This window comes from Pleurodeles waltl, chromosome 3_1, assembly GCF_031143425.1.
Source record: "Pleurodeles waltl isolate 20211129_DDA chromosome 3_1, aPleWal1.hap1.20221129, whole genome shotgun sequence".
NCBI lineage: Eukaryota > Metazoa > Chordata > Amphibia > Caudata > Salamandridae > Pleurodeles > Pleurodeles waltl.
In genome coordinates, this window is record NC_090440.1 from 373,086,955 (window position 1) to 373,106,937 (window position 19,983).

The following is a 19,983-nucleotide window of genomic DNA, read 5'->3' on the forward strand; positions in this document are numbered from 1 at the left end:
AGATGTTGTGCCTCATTTCAGGGCACTTTGTGTTTGTGATCAGAATTACTGGTGCGACTCAACTCATTGCGCACTCAATGTAGCCCCTCCATCCAGGGAGGGGCAGATTGGTATTTCTTTGTGTGCAACTGGGACTGTCTGGGGCTTCTCAAGTCATTGCGCCATATACGGTGCTCCTCCTCCCAGGGAGGTGCAGAGTTTGGTAGCTACGGCATAATAGAGTACCTGGTTCAGTTGGGCTGTGACCAGCGTGTCCCCTCCAGCGACCCTCCTCCCTTGCTTTGCAGACTAGGGCCCGCAGCAGAAGGCACGGTGCAGGGACCTCTCAGTAAGCTTCCCAAGTGGTGGTGAAATCTCCATTTGTTAACTATTATCTGCTCTGCTGTTATCTTCCTTTTCCCCCATATTGTCCCCGAGTGCCTGAACAAGAGTGACTCCGGCTGTGTGCAGCCTAACACCCGGGGAAAGGCTGCTCACATTTTCAACTCGTGGGTGGCGAGGTAGTGGGGTCAGTTGGAGGGTAGAGGATGGGTTTGTGGCAAAAAGGATGTCTGCGAGTGCAATGACAGATGACCTGCCGGATATTAGTGCACCGCAGTAGGGTGCTGGGACTGAGTGTATGCGAGTGTGTAAGTTACAAGCCTCTTCATATCCGTGGCACCGCTTGGCAGTGCGTAATGAGCATGAGGAAGCAATTCCGGGTGATTGTCACACCGTACTACTGTGTTGTCAGACATGTTAATTCTTTGCAGTGGACTTACACAGTAGACCTTAGATTTTACCAGTGTGGCTCAGGCTGCGGAGTAAGTTAAAGTGCTGCATTGCTGTGTATGTACTTCTTGATACTATTGTTGTGAACCGGGGTGCACCATAGGACTGTGTATAATTGAGTTGGGGTATTCGCTAGGCTGGGTCTCGTGCTGACGTTTTGGAACCTCATGTGGGGGCTGGGAGGGAATGTATTATTCTTCTCGTGTGTATACTGTAAATGTTGTTTTAACACAGTTATATCTAGTACTGCTAGTGGTGTTTCAAATGGTTATTCCTGCCCAGAGTTACGTTAATCATGCTCTGTTAATTAATGTGTGTGTTGAATACAAAACTTAGTTCCATACACCTCATGTGAAGTCTCTCTTGTGATGCTCAGCATAATTGTTGTGTAGTGTTGCTGTGCCATTGCTTGTCCCTGTGATGAGCCTGACTGATTTGGGCCAACCTACCTAAGGGTGAGTGTAGTTTATAAAGTGAGTATAATTACCCACCCCTGACGGGAGTGGTGAGTCCTGCCTGGCTAAGGCCCATTATCATCCAACCCGAACGAGACGCCTCACACAGTTATTTATTTTAAACAGTGTTTTATCTGCAAACCAGTACATTATAAAAGTGATCCCATACATTATGTATATAAAATATGCAGTTATGTACTAGTACATTATTGTAGGAAAGTAGCCTTTTTCTAGCATGCTTATCCCCACTTTTTGGCCTGTTTGTGAGTGTGTTTGACTGTGTTCACTGGGATCCTACAGGACCCCAGTGACTATGCTCTCTCCCTTCTAAATTTGTAACTGTACCTTTTTCTACTCACAATTGGCATACTGGTCCTCCCATGTAAGTCCCTAGTATATGGTACCTAGGTTCCCAGGGCATTGGGGTACCATACCAAGGGATCCCTATGGGCTGCAGCAGTTATTCTGTCAGCCATAGGGAGCCTATGCAAAGGGTTCTGCAGGCCTGCCATTGCAGTCTGCGTGAAACTGGTGCATGCACCCGTTTTCACTACAGGTCACTGCACCAGGTCACTGTAAGTCACCCATATGGTAGGCCTTCTCAGCCCAGAGGGCAGGGTGCAGGTACCTGAGTACACTAGCAGAGGTGCCCCCACAAACTCCAGGCCCATTTTCCTGGACTTTGTGAGTGCAGGGACGCCATTTTATGTGTGTACTGGACGTAGGTAACTACCTATGTCCAGCTACATAATGGCAACTCTGAACCTGTGCATGTTTGGTATCAAACATGTCAGAATCATACCCCAATAGTGTTGCAAGTATTGGAAGTATGATTCCATGCACTCTGTGGGGCTCCTTAGAGCATCCCCAGCATTGCTACTACCAGTCTTACAGGGTTTTCCAGGCAGCCCCGCTGCTACCTCCCGTCAGACAGGTTGCTGCCCTCCTGCTACTTGATCTGATCAAGCCGAGGAAGGCAGAACAAAGGATTTGCTTTGGGATAGGGAGGTAACACCCTTTCCCTTTTGAAATAGATGTGACTGGCTTGGCAGGGGTAGCCTCCCAAGCCACTGGTTTGCTTTGAAGGGCACATTTGGTGCCCTCCATGCATAAAGCAGTCCACACCGGTTCAGGGACCCCCAGTCCCTGCTCTGGTGAGAAACTGGACAATGGAAAGGGGGGTGACTACTCCCCTGTCCATCACCACTCTAGGGGCGGTGCTCAGAGCTCCTCCAGAGGGCTCCCGGGTTCTGACATCTTGTTTCCAAGGTTGGCACAGAACTCCTGGAGCATCTAAGTGGTCAGGCAGGTGACGTCAGAGCCCCCTCCTGATAGGTGTGTACCCTGTTAGGTGACCAAACACCCTTTCAGGGCTATTTAGGGTCTCTCTCTTGGGTGGGTCTTCAGATTCAGCTTCCAAGACTCCAGCAAGACTCCTCTGCAACCTCCACTTTGACTTCTGGCCACTGGAACTGCGACTGGACCCTCCAGGTACTGACGACGCTGCAAACAATGAAGAAGACTCTTCTGCAGCTTTGTTTCCACGACTCCTTCCAGCTTCATTTCCCCGACTCCTTCCAGCTTCACTTCCACGGCTGTGCATCCTAAGAAGACCGCAACTCTTCAGCCTGTACAAGAAGAAGGAATCTCCCTTGGAGTGAAGGAGTCACTCCCCTGCAACCGCAGGCTCCTACAGCAAGCGACGACCGGCTGGGTGGATCTCCCCTCATCTTGAACTTTGTGGATCCTGCATCACGGGTGGTGGTCTGTAGTAGTCCTCTTGGTCCTCTCTGTCAGCTTTCCAGCTCTGGTGGAGTAAGGAGTTGTCGTCACATGCAGGACAGTACCCCAGTGCACCACGTCTTTTGCAGCTGCCAAGGCTTGTTGGTATCTCCTCCAGGAGATCTTCAGGCTAAGTGCAGCTCCAGCCCCTAGCACTCCTTCTTCTTCTTGTAAAGCACAGCCTTCTGCGTGGTTCTACCGCGGCACGGGATCCTCTTTTTGTAGTGCTGCGTGGGCTCCTTCTGTGACTCCTGTGTCCCTGTCTTGTGGGACTCCTGTGGGTGCTGCCTCTACCCCTGTGGACTCTCTGTGACGCTAAGGGTCCCCTGTGACTTCCCCTCCTGGATTGAGTCCTCCTGGGCCTTGCTAGTCCCTGGCAGCACCACCTTTCCACTAACAGCGAGTTTGCCTTTGCCAAGGCCTGTTGGTGGAATTCCTGCACGACACCCGTCTGCAATCCACTCCAGGATGGGCCACCTTCTGCATTCGTCAGGAACTGTTCCGGCTCAAGGGCTGCAGTGCTGACCTGTTCTTCATCACCGTTGACCAACTCCTGCAAGTACAGCTGGTTGGGTAGTAGCTTCTACTCTTCCTGGACTCCACTGTGTCTCTTGGACTTGGTCCCCTCTTTCCACAGGTCTTCGTTCTTCAGGAATCCACCACTGGTTTCTTGCAGTCTTGTCTGGTTGTAAATCCATTGATTTACTCCTTTTTTCTGGTCGCTGGGGGTTAATGTGTTACTTACTTTTGTGGTTTTCTAGTACTCCCAGCTCCCCTCTACACATTCCACTTACCTAGGTGCGGGCACATTCAATTTTTTTAGTATTAGGTTTGTGCTCCCCCTAGGGTCACTATTGGTTATTGCGATTTTCACTGTTTTTTAACCTTTTGATGCCTATTTCTTGTTGTTAGTGCATATATTTAATGTATTACTTACCTCCTATGGGAGGCATGCCCTTCAAGTATTTTGTGGTATTGTGTTCCAAAAATAAAGTACCTTTATTTTTGTTTTCTTTCATGTGTGTAAGTGCTGTGCGACTACAGTGGTATTGTATGAGCTTTGCATGTTTCCTAGATAAGACTTGGCTGCACATCCCCAGCTACCTCTAGAGAGCCTGCCTTCTAGACACTGCCTACGCTTCACTGAGAGGGAATACCTGGACCTTATGAATTATGTATGCATATCAATATGGTTCACTTGTAAACCAGATGGATATGTATGGGTACCAGTATATTTTACATGCTAATCGGCATGTTTGCTTACTGACCTTTCGTTTGTATATTTAAACATTATATTGGCTGTACAAACTAGCACATTAGAAGAGTGAATCCCTGTAGTATGTATTATTATAGGATATATATATAAAGCATTATATTAAACATTAGGACCATTTTGTAAACCAGTATGATATACACATGAATTGATTTACTTTGGCTGCAACCAGTACATTAGCCGAGCAAACGAATATATTATGTATAATGATCAAAATGTTACACATGTGGAATAGCGTGTAACACATGTTCAGTGAGAGGGTCTGCTTGCAGACTGCGATGTTATGAATATGAACAAATACATTATGAGGGCAAATCCATAGGGTACACTTACAAACCATGCATTGGGAAAACACACCACGGTGTTACACATACACCAGTACTTACTGTAACTCCACCAATGACCTAAACAATCACAGCAATATGTTGCTGTTAAAATCAGTATATTGGAACTCACAACTATATCCATGTGCCTTAATACATGAACTAGTACGCTTGATAGGTATACCAATAGCTTATCTATTTATCAACATATTGTTGCTATGGAATCTAAACTGGTAAAGTTGAGGCAAACCATGATAACTTGCGTGAACTAGTGTAGTATGCACAAAAATGCATCTGATATTTTTCATGCTTAACTGATAGTTACAATGTGAACCACTATGTCTGCATTACCATTATGTATCACAAACAAGTTAATTAAACTTAGACATATTTGTCTCCTCATACACATGTGTCAATATGTACAATTACATTTTTAGAGAGGAAATCTTTTTACAGATTAATGTCCACATAGTTCTGCGTACAGGAGGATTTCCAACCACTTTTAAAAAGGAGAAAAAAGCTCCATATTCACCAAACTAGTTTTTGTATAACAAATACACTTGATGAACAAATGACAAGGTTTTCATGACTTGATACTGTAGGAGGCTGGCTCAGTTTATGTTGTATTTCTATGGTGTGGCACCCTATACTTAGTCCAGGCAACCTGTATTGGTAGTGTTCTGGTGCCTAGATAACCAAAGCTCTCTAGGAGTAACTGTGGAGAGCAGCTCAGGTTTATCAAGGAAGGGTGTAAAGCACTTACAGTACGACAGTAGTCAGTCACTGATTGTCACACAAGAAAGAACCACATCAAGCGTTACAAAAATAAAGTATTCTTTATTATATCACTAAGACTGTACAACCATTGGTATATCTCCACTTGGAGATATCTAGATGCAAAATATATACTCAGAAGCAAACAGGGATAGCATAGAAATACATGGGGCCCTATGGGGGAGGGGGGAAAAAAATATATATACTTAGAAAGTGGAATAAGAATGGAGGTGCCCAACCAACGTAATTGTGTTAGAATCCCAGGGGCTCGGGAGTAAGAAATTACCAGAGTTAAGTACCAGGAATCCCACTGGCACCTGGGTGCAGAGGGGTTATCGAGCCACATGTCCCACAGTCTAACACCTGACTGCTGCAGTTGGGTTTTTATGTATTTAGGACCCTTAAGTTTGGACCCTGTGGAAACCATTTGGCACAAAGAAGGTTGGATAGTAACCCCACCTGCGGATACCCAGATGTTTGGAGTACTTACACCAGGCGAACCCAGGTGCATAGGGGTGGACTGTTGTTGGGAAACTTTGTTGGAGTAAATGGGAACCTTGATTGTCAAGTTGCTGTCGCAACCTGTGAACCAGGTCGGTGGAACCCAAGGGTGGATTCCGGAAGGCAAGAACCTGAAAAAGAAGGGGACAGTGTCCAGACCACTCAGAGAGGTCCAGGCGGGGCAGGTAGACAATGCCCACCCTCTTGGAGGTGAAGTTCCAGCAGGATAGCAAAGGAAGAAGTCCAGCTGTGGTGTCCAGGGGATGGAGGAGATCTTAGGAGTCGCCCACGAGCTGTCCCACATCCGTCGCCGGATTGCAGGAGGGTCAGTGGCCTACAGGGCCACCAACAAGCCTTGGCAAATCCAAATAGCTGTTACAAGGAGGATTGCAGGTTTTGAGGACCAACAAGGCCCTAGTAACTCGACCCTTAAAGGGGCTTCAGGGCAGGCCTTCAGCAGGAAATAAAGCCAGCTGGAGTTGGAGGAGTCCCAATGAGTGACCCACAGGCCGCTGGTACAGGGAGTTCTCAGCAGCACAACAAAACAGGAGTTCCAGATCGCAGGAGTTGCAGAGTGGAAGCCAAACTTGGAGTTGCAGGGTGCTGGAGGCTCTGACTTCTTGGAGCCTGAAGATCTCCTGGAGAAAGAGTCAAGGAGCCTAGGCGAGAGTAGCAGTTGCTGTGCACAGCGGTTGCGTTCCAGTGGCTGCAGCAAAGGCCCACCATCTCTCAAGTTGGTCAGAAGCTAAGGGCGGCCCGGAGAAGACCACAGATCTAACACCTTTGTTGCAGAGCCTTTCGATGTCTGTGGAACAGCAGGATCCACCACCTGGTTGTTGTCGTCTTGAGGTGCCTGCAGATGCAGGGGAGTGACTCCTTTACTCCAAGGGAGATTCCATCTTGCTACTTGGATGCAAACAGAGTCCTTGTGACCCTGGAGGATGCACAGCCACGGATGTTGCAGAAATCTTGCAGGAGCTGGAGAAACAGTGTTGCAGTGGGAGCCCTCCCAACTGGATACAGTTTTGTTTCAGTTCCAAAAGCAGATCAGCAGTGGTTCCGGAGGCCAGGAGCAGAAGATATCTTACAGAGAGTTCCTTTTAGAGTTTTGCTCGATGAATCTGAGGACCTACCCTTAAGGGAATCCTTAAGTACCTTAAAATGGGGTTGGTCACTCTCTGTAGTGACCCACCTATCAGAGGGGGTCAGGGAGGTCATCTACCTGGCCTTACCACTCAGATGCTCCTAAGGGCCTCTGCCTACCTTGTTTCCAGGATGGCAGAATCAATTGGCCACCTGGTAGAGCTATGTGCACCTCCCTAGGGGAGGACCTGGACAGGGGGGTGAACACTCCCCTGCCCTTTGTGTGGTTTTGCACCAGAGCAGGACCTGGGGGTTCCTGCACTGGTGCAAACCGGTTTGTGCAAGGAGGGCACCATAAGAGCCAGTCAAAGCAGTCTGATGGCATTGGGAGGCCAACCCAGCCCAGAGACACTTAGTTCTAATGGATAGGAGGTTACACCTCTCTACTACAGTAAACCCTTTGTTCTGCCTTCCCATGCTTGAGTTAGGCCCAGGAACAGGAGGGCAGACCCATGTCTGGGGTCTGCAGCAGCGTGGACTGGCAGGCAGACACTACAAGGCTGTACAGACAAAACTAGGTGATCTTCTAAGGAACCCACCGAGTACATGGTATCATGCAACTAACACGGGAATCGGTGTAGTTGCTTGATTCCAACATGTTTGATAGCAAACATGCCTAGGTTCAGAGAAGCCATTATGTAGTTAAACGACTTCTGTTGATCAGTGTCCACTGCACACCTTAAGATGGCTTCCCCCCCACTGACAAAGCCCAGGAAATGGAGTCTGGGGTTTGTAGGGGTACCTCTGCTCATGTAGGGGTACCCTCACACTTAGGAGCATGCACTCTGCCCTTGGGCTAAAGGGCCTACCAGGGTGGTGACTTACATTGTCCAAGTGCAGTGACCGCCATATAAGGCAAGCTTTATATCTGAAGTAAAAGGTGCATGCACCATTTCATGCAGGCACAGTTTGCACGGGCTCCCAGGAATGACATAATACATGCTGCCACCTATGGGAGACCCCTGGTGCACCAATGCCCTGGGTAACTAAGGGGCAGATGTAGGTAGGTTGAAAATTGCGACTCAGACACCTTCTGCAACTCGCAATGGGGTCGCAAAGACCCACCTCATTAATATTAATGAGGTGGGTCGCAGTTTGCGACCCCATTGCGAGTATGGGCACTCACGGGGATGGTGGCCTGCTGGAGACAGCAGACCACCATGTCCATGACTGCTTTTTAATAAAGCAGTATTTTTTTTTCTATCTGCAGCCCGTTTTCCTTAAAGGAAGTGGATGGTAACTGCGAGTTCATTTGCGACCGCTTTCGCGGTCGCAAATGAACTTGCATAGCGTTGCTAGTCGCAAATAGGAAGGGAACACCCCTTCCTATTTGCGAGTCGGAAATGCATTTTGCGAGTCGGATCCGACTCACAAAATGCATTTCTGCATTGTGGAGAGGCTTTTGCGCCTCGCAAACAGAGTTTTTCGCCGTTTGCGAGTCGCAAATCCTTTCTTACATCTGGCCCTAAGTACCATATACTAGGGACTTACACGGCTGCACCAGTTTGCCAGTTTTACAGTGTTAAAGTTTACCAGCACACAGACTTTAGGGTTCTGATAAGCAGAATTCCAGTGTACTACAATCTTAACCCACTGATACAAGGCACAACGTGGGAGTAACTGTGTCAGAAAGAGGCCACTTTCCTACACATACAAATGTAACTATTTAGGGTAGTATTTTCTGAAATGGCTATGAGATTTTGCAAAGTTCGTGCTCAAAAATGTATCTAGCATTAATTGTTTTCTGACATGTAAACTGCTGTCGAAATAAACTCACTAAAGACTACAGTAGTTTGATTTTTGTTTATTGCGTATCTTTTACACAGGATGGTTTACGAAGATTATCAGGGAATGAATACATATTTTCATCTAAAAGTAAGTTAACCTTTTACAGACAAACACTTTGTGTATTTGCTCAATATTGAGAGGAATTGAATCTTTTGCATTGAATATTTTTCAACAGACGTCCATCCTGTTCCAAGCCATTTTATTTCTGCTATGTCTCTTACTGATATCCCACCAAAGATAGCACAAGCAATGGAAAACGATGAACAATGGGACTTCAACATATTTGAACTGGAGTCTACTTCACATAAAAGGTTAGTCAGTTAAATATATGCATTGCTACTAAATACATTTCAAGACACTGGAGTTCTTTCAAACATGCAAACCACCTCTAACACATATATTCTTCAGTCACAGCCATTCAGGCAAGACACTTGTGATACAAAGCCATCACCTAAAATCGAACCCTAATCACCTCCCACCACCTCTTCACTTATTTCCTGCAGTCCACTTCCCGTTTCCCTCATCTTTCCTCAGGATGGCATCCCCCGTGCTCCGTCTGGCATTTCTTGTTCTCTAATGATGACATCTGAATCACTCATCCCTTTCACAAGAAATGTTATACTGCAATCCAAGCCCTTGCACTAAAAGACATCATTAGGCATCTGATTCACTCTCATAGACATGTAAAGCTTTCCAAGCACCTGCACTAACAGACATCACTAGGTGTTCCTTTATTGCAGACTCCAGGCTTCATTGTCAATGCCTGCAAGCAAGCCGCCATCAAACGCCTTGCATGAATGCCTTCTCTTAACCCTAGCACAGTACTAACACACTCCCAGCTAACCTAGGTTGTAAATACGTGGTAGAAGCTATATATAGTTAAGTTACATCAAGTGGCTTAACGAAACTTGAGGGGGTCCTCCACCAAAACACATGGAGGAGGCCCCCTTGCTCCGGACCAAGTCAGGACATCTCAGGCCAGGGGCCCACTACCCGTGCATAGTGCTGGATGGGCCACCCTGGAGATTGAGATCGCACCCCCTACCCCCCTCCACACTGCGGGGGCTTTTGTTACGCCACTGGTTACATCATTTTCTTGAGCACACACATTCTGAACCATTGCCAGATTGGCTTCTGACTCAGCTAGAATATGATAGGTTCACCCAATCTGCAGGACGAGCTACTGATACAAAATACTCTGTACAAGTCTGTCTGTATATGCTCCTTGTTCTCTCTGCCACTTTGGATATGTCCCACCCCATAACCATCACTGAGAGACGGCAGCATGCAATTAGTTTTGAATGGTTTTCTTCCTTCCTATGTAAGTCTCTCATCTAGTGAAACTGCATATTAATCTGTAAACCACTAATGTCAAATGGTAGAGTCCCCCAATACTCCCACTTATCAGCCATTCTCTTCAACATCTTTATGTGTATCATGATGACTCTCCTTAGGTTTAATTACCCTCTGTAGGAAGCTGTGGCCCACAAGTAGGCACCAAACACACACCCACAGCAGCACAGAGGCAGCCAGGTGCAGGGTGCAAACAGAGCGTCAGGCTCCCAATGCTTTCCTATGAGGGGACCCCAGGGGTCACCTAGATGCTGCAAGCTGGGTCCATGGGGTCGGTTTGAGAAAACCACAGGCTGGAGAAATAGGAGAGCCGCCCGCTGAACGCTGCTGCTGCTCCTGTGGTCGGGTTCTCCAAGGCCTGGGGGCTGCAGGTGAAATGTATCTTTAGTCTTCGGATATATTTGTCCAGAGCTTTTGTGGTCAGGGGGGTCCTTTAGATTCACACTGCAGGCGTAGTCGTGAGGGGCAGGAGAGGTCAGCCCAGGGTGGGCCCTGGCTCGGAATTGCCTGGGGATCCTCTCTAGACGGTTGGGCCACCTGGACACAGGCCGTGGGCGTCAGGTGCAGAGTGGCCAGGACTCGCGTATCCGGGAGACTCTGTAGTCCTTAGTTGTAGTTTCTTCTTGGACAGGGCGACTGTCCACAGGAGTTCTTGGTCCTTGGTGATGCAGGGCAGTCCTCTGGAGCTTGGCAAAGGTCGCTGGTCCCGCAGGATGCGTCGCTTTTTTTGCAGGTTCTTTGAAGCAGGAGACAGGGTGGTAGGGCTGGGACCAAGTCAGTTTGCGTCTTCCTTCTTCTCTGCTGGGGGTTCAGCTTGCAGTCCTTCTTTCTTGTCAGGTCGCCAGGAATCTGACAAGCTGGGTTCAGGGGAGCCCTTAAATCCTGGATTTAGAGGTGTTACAGGGATCAGAGAGTAGTAGCCAATGGCTTCTGTCCCAGAGGGTGGCTACACCCTTCTTGTGTCCTCTTCCTTTGGGGAGGGGGGCACAAACCTAATCCTATTGGTCCCTGTCCTCCAAACTAAGATGGAGGATTCTGCAGGGAGGGGGTCACCTCAGCTCTGGACGCCCTAGGGGTGGTCCTAGCTGAGGTGGTCACTCCTTCCTGTTTTCCCTAATTAATTTTCACACTGAATTTGCTGCCAAAAGTGGGGCTTTGTCCGTGGGGCGGGCAACTCCTCTAGCTGGGGTGCCCTAGGCACTGTAACAAGAGGCTTGACCCTTTGAGGCTCATGAGGTGTTACAGTTCCTGCTGGAGAGGAGGTGTGAAGCACCTCCACAGAGGACAGACATTGTTTCTGGCCACAGAGAGCACAAAGGCTTGCACCCCTTATGGTCAGAAACTCGCCTGGAAGTGGCAGGCTGGCACGGACCGGTCAGTCCTGCACTAGCAGTTTGGCTAACATACAGGCAGTCTCTAAGATGCCAACTGGGTGCATTTTTTAATAAATCCCACACTGGCATCAGTGTGGGTTTATTTTGCTGAGAAGTTTCAGACCAAACTTGCCAGTATTCATTTTTGCCATTCTGGAGCTGTAGAGTTCGTAATGACCAACTCCTAGACCATATACTTAATATGGCTACACTGTACTTACAGTGTCTAAGAATGGACTTAGACACTGTAGGGGAATATTGTTCATGCAGCCATGCCCTCACCTGTGGTATAGTGCACCCTGCCTTAGGGCTGTAAGGCCTGCTAGAGGGGTGACTTACCTATGCCACAGGCAGTGGTTCGTCGACTTTGCCTATTTATCCCCACCTGCACAGACAAGCTGCAAGGGCAGTGTGCATGTGCTTGGTGAGGGGTCCACCCAGGTTGGCATAATACACGCTGCAGCCTTTCGGGACCTCCCCTGGCCACAAGGCTCTTGGTGCCTCAGGTACCATTTACAAGGGACTTAACTGTGGGCCATGGGTGTGCCAATTGTGGAAACAAAGGTAAAGATTTTGGGAAAGAACACTGGTGCTGGGGCCTGGTTAGCAGGATCCCAGCACACTATCAATCAAAGTTGGCATCAATATTAGGGAAAAAGTTGGGGAGTAATCATGCCAGCAAGGGCACTTTCCTACATCCTGTTTTCACACCTATTATGACAACACAATACTGAGCATGAAAGCATGTGTCCCAGCAGAAAACATCTTTCTCTGCTGCTGGAATCTTTTTTCATTAGTGTTTGCAACAATACAAACAAATGGTAATTCTGCCTGAAATAGCATTCATTGGCAGCAGAAGAGAGGACGGCCAAACCAGGCAACACAGCTCCTCCATTATCTCCCCTCATAATCAAACAGCATATTTAAAGCATTATTTCACCACAGAGGTATACTTGAAAGCCATTAACATAGAGCCAATATATTAAAGTCCTGCAGTTGCCCAATACTAAACAAAACACAAAAAATACATAGCATGTTTGCCTTTTGTGCAGCAGTGAGTTCAACCAGAAGGAACGATCATCATTGGGCTCACATCACCTTCCCCACTCTAGATATTACAAACTCACAAACTGCCAGTGTGCTGAAACTACCAGGCACGTAAACATCATATGTACATTCCGATTCACATGGTGGGCACCACCTCTATGGTAACATAGCTCTTTTGGTCGGAGATATTGTATGTAGAATTAAGAAAGCTGAACTCAGTACACTTGAAACGTATTACTGAAAATGTTCATAAACTTTATGTGGGTCCTATCTCCTTCATCAGTCATCAGGGGTGTCACGGTCCTGGTCAAAACTGTCTCAGTGCCAACTTGTTCCCAGGACAGTCCAGCCATAACGGTTCATATTTTGTGAATATCCCTTGCCTACATTCAGTGCTAACAATTGTTCAAGCACTTCAGAGTCATGGATGGAGAAGACTGATCCCAGCAAACCTTCTCACATCATCCCTAGCACTATAGGTAACCTAACATATATCGAAAATTGACTGATCTATACTCCCAATGCGTTTGGCATCCTTGTACTGAACTTACTGCCTCGAAACAGATGTTACATAACAGGACATCTGCCTTGAAACTATGTTGTGACAGCAGCTTCCTGTCTCCATCTGTAAAAGTGGATAACCCTCACAATAGTGCAACAGGAGGATAATGGATTCTTCTAATCACTCTCTGTACATACTAGTCCCACAGTTGTGACATTAGAGACCCAATGTGACATCCAAGTCTCCTTCATCCTTAAAGACATGAACAAGAGGTGCAAATCGGTGTCACTATGTGTTTGCACTTTCATGGAGCCATCTCACCAAGTATTGCATTTTTGAGGCAAGATAAAATAGTTCAACATTAGGAAGGTGGAGGCCATCCTGGTAGTGCAGGTGCTTCAACAGACATATGTAGAACATTAACATTTTGGCCAGGCATTTCAGCCTGGCCAAAGCATCACCAAGAGTGCCAGAAAAGACCAAGACACAGTAGGATTATTCAGAGGGCCTGATTTAAAATTTGCTGCATGGGTTGCTAGATCAGGATATCTCATACCCCTTATTACAAGTGCATTATATCTTATGGCACTTCAAATAAGGGTACGGGATATCTGTAACATTAATGACTGAGTACCCATCACTAATCAGGCCCAGGCTTTCAATTACCCAGCTATATTAAGATCCAAAATATCTTGTTGCACATTTGCCACCCTGATGCCTAAATAGTTTATTTAATTGAACTGCCATGTGAGTATATCAGTACATAGTAATGTCTGTCAGTACATAGGCTGGATTGCATCGCCAGCTTTCTCAGTAGATAAGGCACTGCCCCCTCATGGTCCTTTATGTAAACCAACATGTCACTGCATAAAGACAGACTCTGATTCAAATACCCCACTTGCATGCCCCAATCATGCACAGTTTGTCTAGGTTTTGCCATGAGTGGCTCCATAACCAAGGTGAACAGCATGGGCCTCAAAGGGCAGCCCTTACGGGTAACCCCTCCAGCATTCATCTTTCCCATATCATACTCTTGTCTTAATCCTGGCTCTCATGATAGCGTATAATTATTGGGTCGAAACCGTATCAGTCAGTCCCAAGCAGGGAACAGGAATTCTCATTTAACAGTATTCAAGGGCTTCTCTGTAGAAAGGAATACCACTGCTTAGTACTCACCACTAAGCAATGAAGCCTGTTTCAACATGCATCAAGCCGTGAGATAAAACATCATATTTCTATAAAAGATGAAAATAAATAACTTATCATAGACCAGAGTCCAAAGCATCCTAGACCAATAGTTCTGGTAAGCATTTTTTAATCCACATTAATCAATTATAGAGGCCTATATGATATTCAGTCTAAGATTCGTACCAGGCTTAGGAACCAGTACAATAAATTCTCTCATAGTGTCTATCAACAGACCTTTCCCTAGGGCCTTCTTATGTACTGCAAATAATCTATCAATCAGTAGATGTACTTTACAGCAATACAATTCCACAGTCCTGTATTAATGTGTATTTATTTATTTATCTATCAGTAAAGTTCCCAGAGAAACGATACAGCATACAAAACATTCAACGAATTACATAAAATTCAAAACACTGAAACTACACAAGAAATGTTTACAATTTAACGAAAGAGCTAAAAATGTGTTAACCGATAATAGCTGTTCACAGTTGGTATGTTCAGTAACTGGTGTAAAACATCCTCATATGTTTTTACAGTATATTGTAAAATTTGTATCTAATTAATTATGCTTGATGACTGGATAATCCATTATCAAATATTAATACATGATTCGAATCTTGTATTAGAGCCATGCAATGGAAAACTTGGATGCAAGTAATCCCATTTAAACTAGACATTTTCACGTATTGCACACTGTCCAACTTCAAACTTCATAAATGGGCAAATATTGGCTTTCGTATGATATTGCATAACTCCAGTTTTTTACAGATAAGCAGTTTAAGTGCACCTTTTTTGATTGCAGAAAATCCTTTTGGAAGCATGATTGTTTGAATTAATTTGTTTAGCCATAATCTAAGAGTATTACCATTTTTGTGACAGAGCTTCACAAGTTTTAATTCCCAGTGGGTTCAAATAACCAGTAAATGTTTCACAATGTATAGGTCTTATTCAAGTCATGGGTAAGTTCTCTCCATGCAACCTTTTTAATGAATGCTCAGGGCTGGTAAAAAGACAAAAAAAGAATGATCTGACTATAGGCCTGGAATATTGTACCAGTTAGCCCGGGTTCTAGATGAGTCTTTTGGATCAAGCTAGAGCGTCATAGCTTAGAGAAGACTTCCAAAGTTGACATGCCAATGCAGACAGTTTAGCTATGGAGACTAAAGATCAGGATTTAATTCCATATAAAGCTAATGCTGGGATTTTTCCAACATAAACCTTAAGTAGAGAATGCACATCTCTTTTACCTTGCACTCTGAAGAATTGTAATGGGCTATATCTAATAGATGTAGCTTTAGAAACTTGGTGAATTGTATACAGGTAATGAGAGACTATTAGATACATTCAATTCAAACATTTATAAAAATGTTTACTATAACTAATTTTTCCCTTTATAAAACCAAGTTCAAAGCATATTTAAAACCTATGCGCCTGTTATTGTTGTTTTAGTTTTTCCCTTGTTAAATAAATAATAAGTTGCATTGGTCAGCAAATGATGCAAGAGGATTGATTTACCTATAGTTCTATAGGAGTGAGAACCATAAGTAGTAAAGTATCCACATGCATTTAGGTAGATTTGTTTGTATTCCCTCATTTTAGTAGATTAGAGTTAACTTTTTTATTAGTTCAGGAAAATTCGATAAGCACAGAGAAAATATCACTGGGGCAAATGTATAGCCCCGTTTTATTCCATTATCAACTTCTGATTTACTGGACTACTCATTATTGAAAAATGGGCCTCTCGGAAGAGTCACGCCAAACTCTTTGCCTTCCTCCTCCTCTTTTTCTAATCTTGTTTTTCTTGGCTTTAGGACTCAGGGCACTTTACTACTGCTGACCACTACTAACCTGTGCTAAAGTGCATGTGCTCTCTCCCTAAAACATGGTAACATACCCAATTGTCACCTAATTGGAATATTTAATTTACCTATAAGTCCCTAGTATAGTAGATTTAATGTGTCCAGGACCTGTAAATTAAATGATACTAGTAAGCCTGCAGCACTGATTGTTCCACCCACATAAATAGCCCCTTAACTCCTTACCCATGTCTCAGGCCTGGCATTGCAAGGCCTGTGTGCGCAGTTTCGCTGCCTCTTAGTCTTGGCATTTAAAACTACTTGCCAAGCCTGAAACTCCCCTTTTATTACATATAGGTCACCCGTAAGGTAGGCCATAGGCAGCCCGTAGGGCAGGGTAGTATGTAAGGAAACAGTAAGACATGTATTTGTAAGTTTTAGATGTCTTGGTGGTGAAGAACTCCCAAAGTCGTTTTTCACTACTGTGAAGCCTGCTGGTCTCATAGACTAGCACTGGAAATTATTTTATATACTTTTAAGTAATAATTCCGGAACTGAAAGGAGTGGCATTGTCATGTTTGGTATGGTTGGAATGGTAGTGAGAAATCCTGCCTACTGGTGAATTTGGATTTAACATTACTATTTTGGAAATCTCACTTTTAGAAAGTTGACATTTCTCTGCACATACTGCTCTCTGTGCCTTATACCTGTCTCCAATCCACGGCTGGTCTGTGCTGGTTGAGAGCTCCCCTTGTGCATTCCACCCAGACAGCCATAAACACAGGAAACTCATCTGCATATTGATGGGTCGTCCTGAGCAGGAAGGGTGGAGTGGCTCTCACACCTCAAAGGCTAGTGGCCTGACCCCACACAAAGGACTGATAACCCCCCACAGATCTCCTGGCAAACAGGATTGGGTTGAAAGGGGAACTGGTGCACTTAAAACCCTTCTCTTGTTAACCCATCTCAGGTGAAAGTGGTAGCAAGAAAATCCAAATTAATGTGTGGCGGAATTGTTTGTGCCAAGTGATATAATTTTGCTAAATATTCACACTATTGCTTTTTATATGTTGGGATTTTTTAAACATAGTCTTAGTCTAAACATTTAGCAGCTGGATATCCAAACTTACACACATTGCCACTAGTAGCAACAAAATGCAAAGTAAACTTACCAGTATTTAGCAAACATGTCTTTGATTTGTTTCTTTCGTATTTATTTTACTTTTTTCCCTATGTAATATTAATTTATTCCCTGTGTCTGGTGATACTGTGAAATGTTTGCACCTTCTAAACCTGTCCTAAAGATTGTAATACATTTTCAGAAATATCAGTATTAATAAAGTTAATGACTTCATGAATAATTGTCATGCAATCAGCTAAGTCATTATTCAATATGTAACTGCTTTGAGTGACATTGAAATTCAAAATATTGTACTCTATTTTTATGGTATGTAGCACCATATGTAGCTAAACTTGTGTAAACAGTCATTTTCCACGCATTGGATTTGATTTCAAATTTCATAGCTAGTTTGTATCCTGAGTGAGTAATGAAGATGTAATCAATCAGTGATCCTTGGTCCCCTTTTCCAGAAATATTTACCTGCTTCCTGATCATTACACTTCTATTTATCAAGGCTAGATTTCGCTCAAGAGCCCAAGCCACTATTTGTTTGGTGATTATAGTTCTTGCACATAAAAAAAACGATACAGTTGCAAATGCAGAAATAAATGATGCATCAAGATTGCTCAACACTACGGAAGACATTTTTTTACATATAACCCACGCAGGGGGTAGAAGTTATAGTTCTTAAAATTGTCAGCACTATTTTGCATGGTCTTACCCCTAACAGGTGATGGACTGGCTTAACCCATCTCTTGCGAGGGGCCTGATAAGTGGTGCAAAAGAAAGGCAAGTGATGAAGCGTTTTGGTCTCAAATCTGCAAGAGGGGCATATGGTGCTGGAGCAGAGTTTCTTTCCCCATCCAATGCAGAAACTGTTAATTGGTAGAATCTTATATATGAATTTTAATTTAATATACAGCTACTTAGCTATGGGGCACAATCAACAAACAGTTCAAATAGTGAGGTAGATTTCTGGTCTAAAATGTATTTGTCAGACTTCCCATTTTACATTTTTGCATCTCCTCTTCCCATAGGCAGGCCTTTAGTTTGTCTTTGATGATAGCCTTAGGCACCAGATGAGCATCAATAGGGGATTCCCAAAGAGCAGCTAGGTCTAAGCTATTAAACGTTTTTCATGTACCCTAGCCAAGGAGTGCTTGTATAGCACATTGTGAGCAATATTTCCTTGAGGGGTGACCTATACAGATCTGATTCCTCCGTGGACCAGAGTCTTCACCAATACAGCAAAAGTCTTGGCTTGACTGTTGCTGAGATCGGATACACAGTCTCTACACCGATTGGGGTAGTTGATGGGCACTGTGTGGAAGATTTAATAAGGACAAAAAAAGGCTAGTTTCCTTTAAATGTCCCTATAACTCTGATCCATACAGTGCCACCACCTTAGCCTTACCATTATTTAATTCAGGGCCTGGAGAGAGAGATCTTGACTTGGTATTCTTATACATTTTGGAGATAGTGAAAGTCTCCTGCTGCACCTTTAGCACACTCTTATTAATCTGCTGATACCAGGAAAAATTGCTAGTCAGCCTCACTCCTAGATAGTTGAAATCTGTCACTTGCTCAAGTATTTCATTTTGTGATTTAATACGTACCTTCTTAGATTTTATATTTGGTAAAAGAGATATATTTAGTATTTTTAGTTTTTACCTCCAACCCCCTTGCAGGGCAAAAAGCTAAAAAACGGTTAATCAAAGCTTGCAGCCCAGTAACGGCGGTACACATAAGGCTCCCATTTTTGGGGAGTTCCAGGGAAGTCTAGATACTCCTCTGCGGACGAGCCTGCGCAGGAGTCGACCCCGAGCATCCCACTTAATCCCGGCACTGGGGTGACTCTGGCCCAGATGCTGGACTATTACTCATCCTTGTATACTGTTTTTAGTCCTTCCTTCCCTTTAGAGCGCCTTTGGGCCCTAAGGAGGTGGCGGGTGCCCTGACAGGGTCCTCACCGGCAGCTTTACCAACAGTGCCTGTTGGCCCCTCAGCTCCGACTGTGTAGTTGGATAGACACCGAAGGACAGCTTCCTGCGGCTTCCATCTTCCTCAATCGGATTGGTTAGTTTTTTTGTTAAATCTCTTTATTGTTTTTTTATATTTCAAATATGTGATACAATTTGTGCAGTTATCTGCATCAGGATCAGCTAGAACATTTATCAGCGTTGAAACCCTTTAACTACCCCAAACCCCCACCCATTGGACGCGTCTCGGAACACTACCATTCCTTCAGTATCATTGCTTGCTGCAATTGCTAAAAGCTTTAGCGTGTATTAAGTAAATGTCTGAGGGGGTATTCGCGCGTGACCAGTATGGGCCATTTTCTGTTGAGCCTGTGACGCTTTTCACCCATTGTTGGTCCTGCTTGGAATGGTGATATCGGATGAAGACAAAGGCGGAGTTTTATCCTTTGTGTTGTAGATATTCTAGTGCGGTTAATCTAGTGGGTTATCACTGCCAAAGGGAGAGGGGGGTGGGCGGTGCTGATCTATCATGTTTGGCCGCGCTTAGAGTTGCACTACTGTGATAGGGTGTGCGGGGGAAATCATATTGCGCTTGTTCCTATTGTGTGCTCTCTAGATCAGGGGGGCTTGTCATCGTTTTTCGCCTCTAGCTTTGTTACCAATGCTTCCCAGATGGTGCTCCCTGTGTGGTGTTGCCCCTCTTGTGTCAGTTTCTGTAGTACCCGGTGTTCCGTGCGAGTCCAGCGTAATGTTAAGCTGTGCCAGGTTTTCTGATCGGGAGTTGTGGGTGCTTTCCAATGCATTGCTATCAATCT

The 19,983-nt window shown here is 44.9% G+C and overlaps 1 protein-coding gene across 3 annotated transcripts in view; it reads left to right on the top strand.

Annotated features, from left to right (window-relative positions):
- The window catches only part of PDE8A (phosphodiesterase 8A), a 2,216,737-nt gene that overhangs the window by 1,768,779 nt on the left and 427,975 nt on the right, over positions 1–19,983 (top strand). For all 3 annotated transcript variants that reach the window (XM_069222557.1, XM_069222555.1, XM_069222556.1), the window contains exons 15-16: positions 8,849–8,897; positions 8,986–9,121. In XM_069222557.1, the coding sequence (XP_069078658.1) occupies positions 8,849–8,897; positions 8,986–9,121 (185 nt within the window). The remainder of the gene's footprint in view (positions 1–8,848; positions 8,898–8,985; positions 9,122–19,983) is intronic.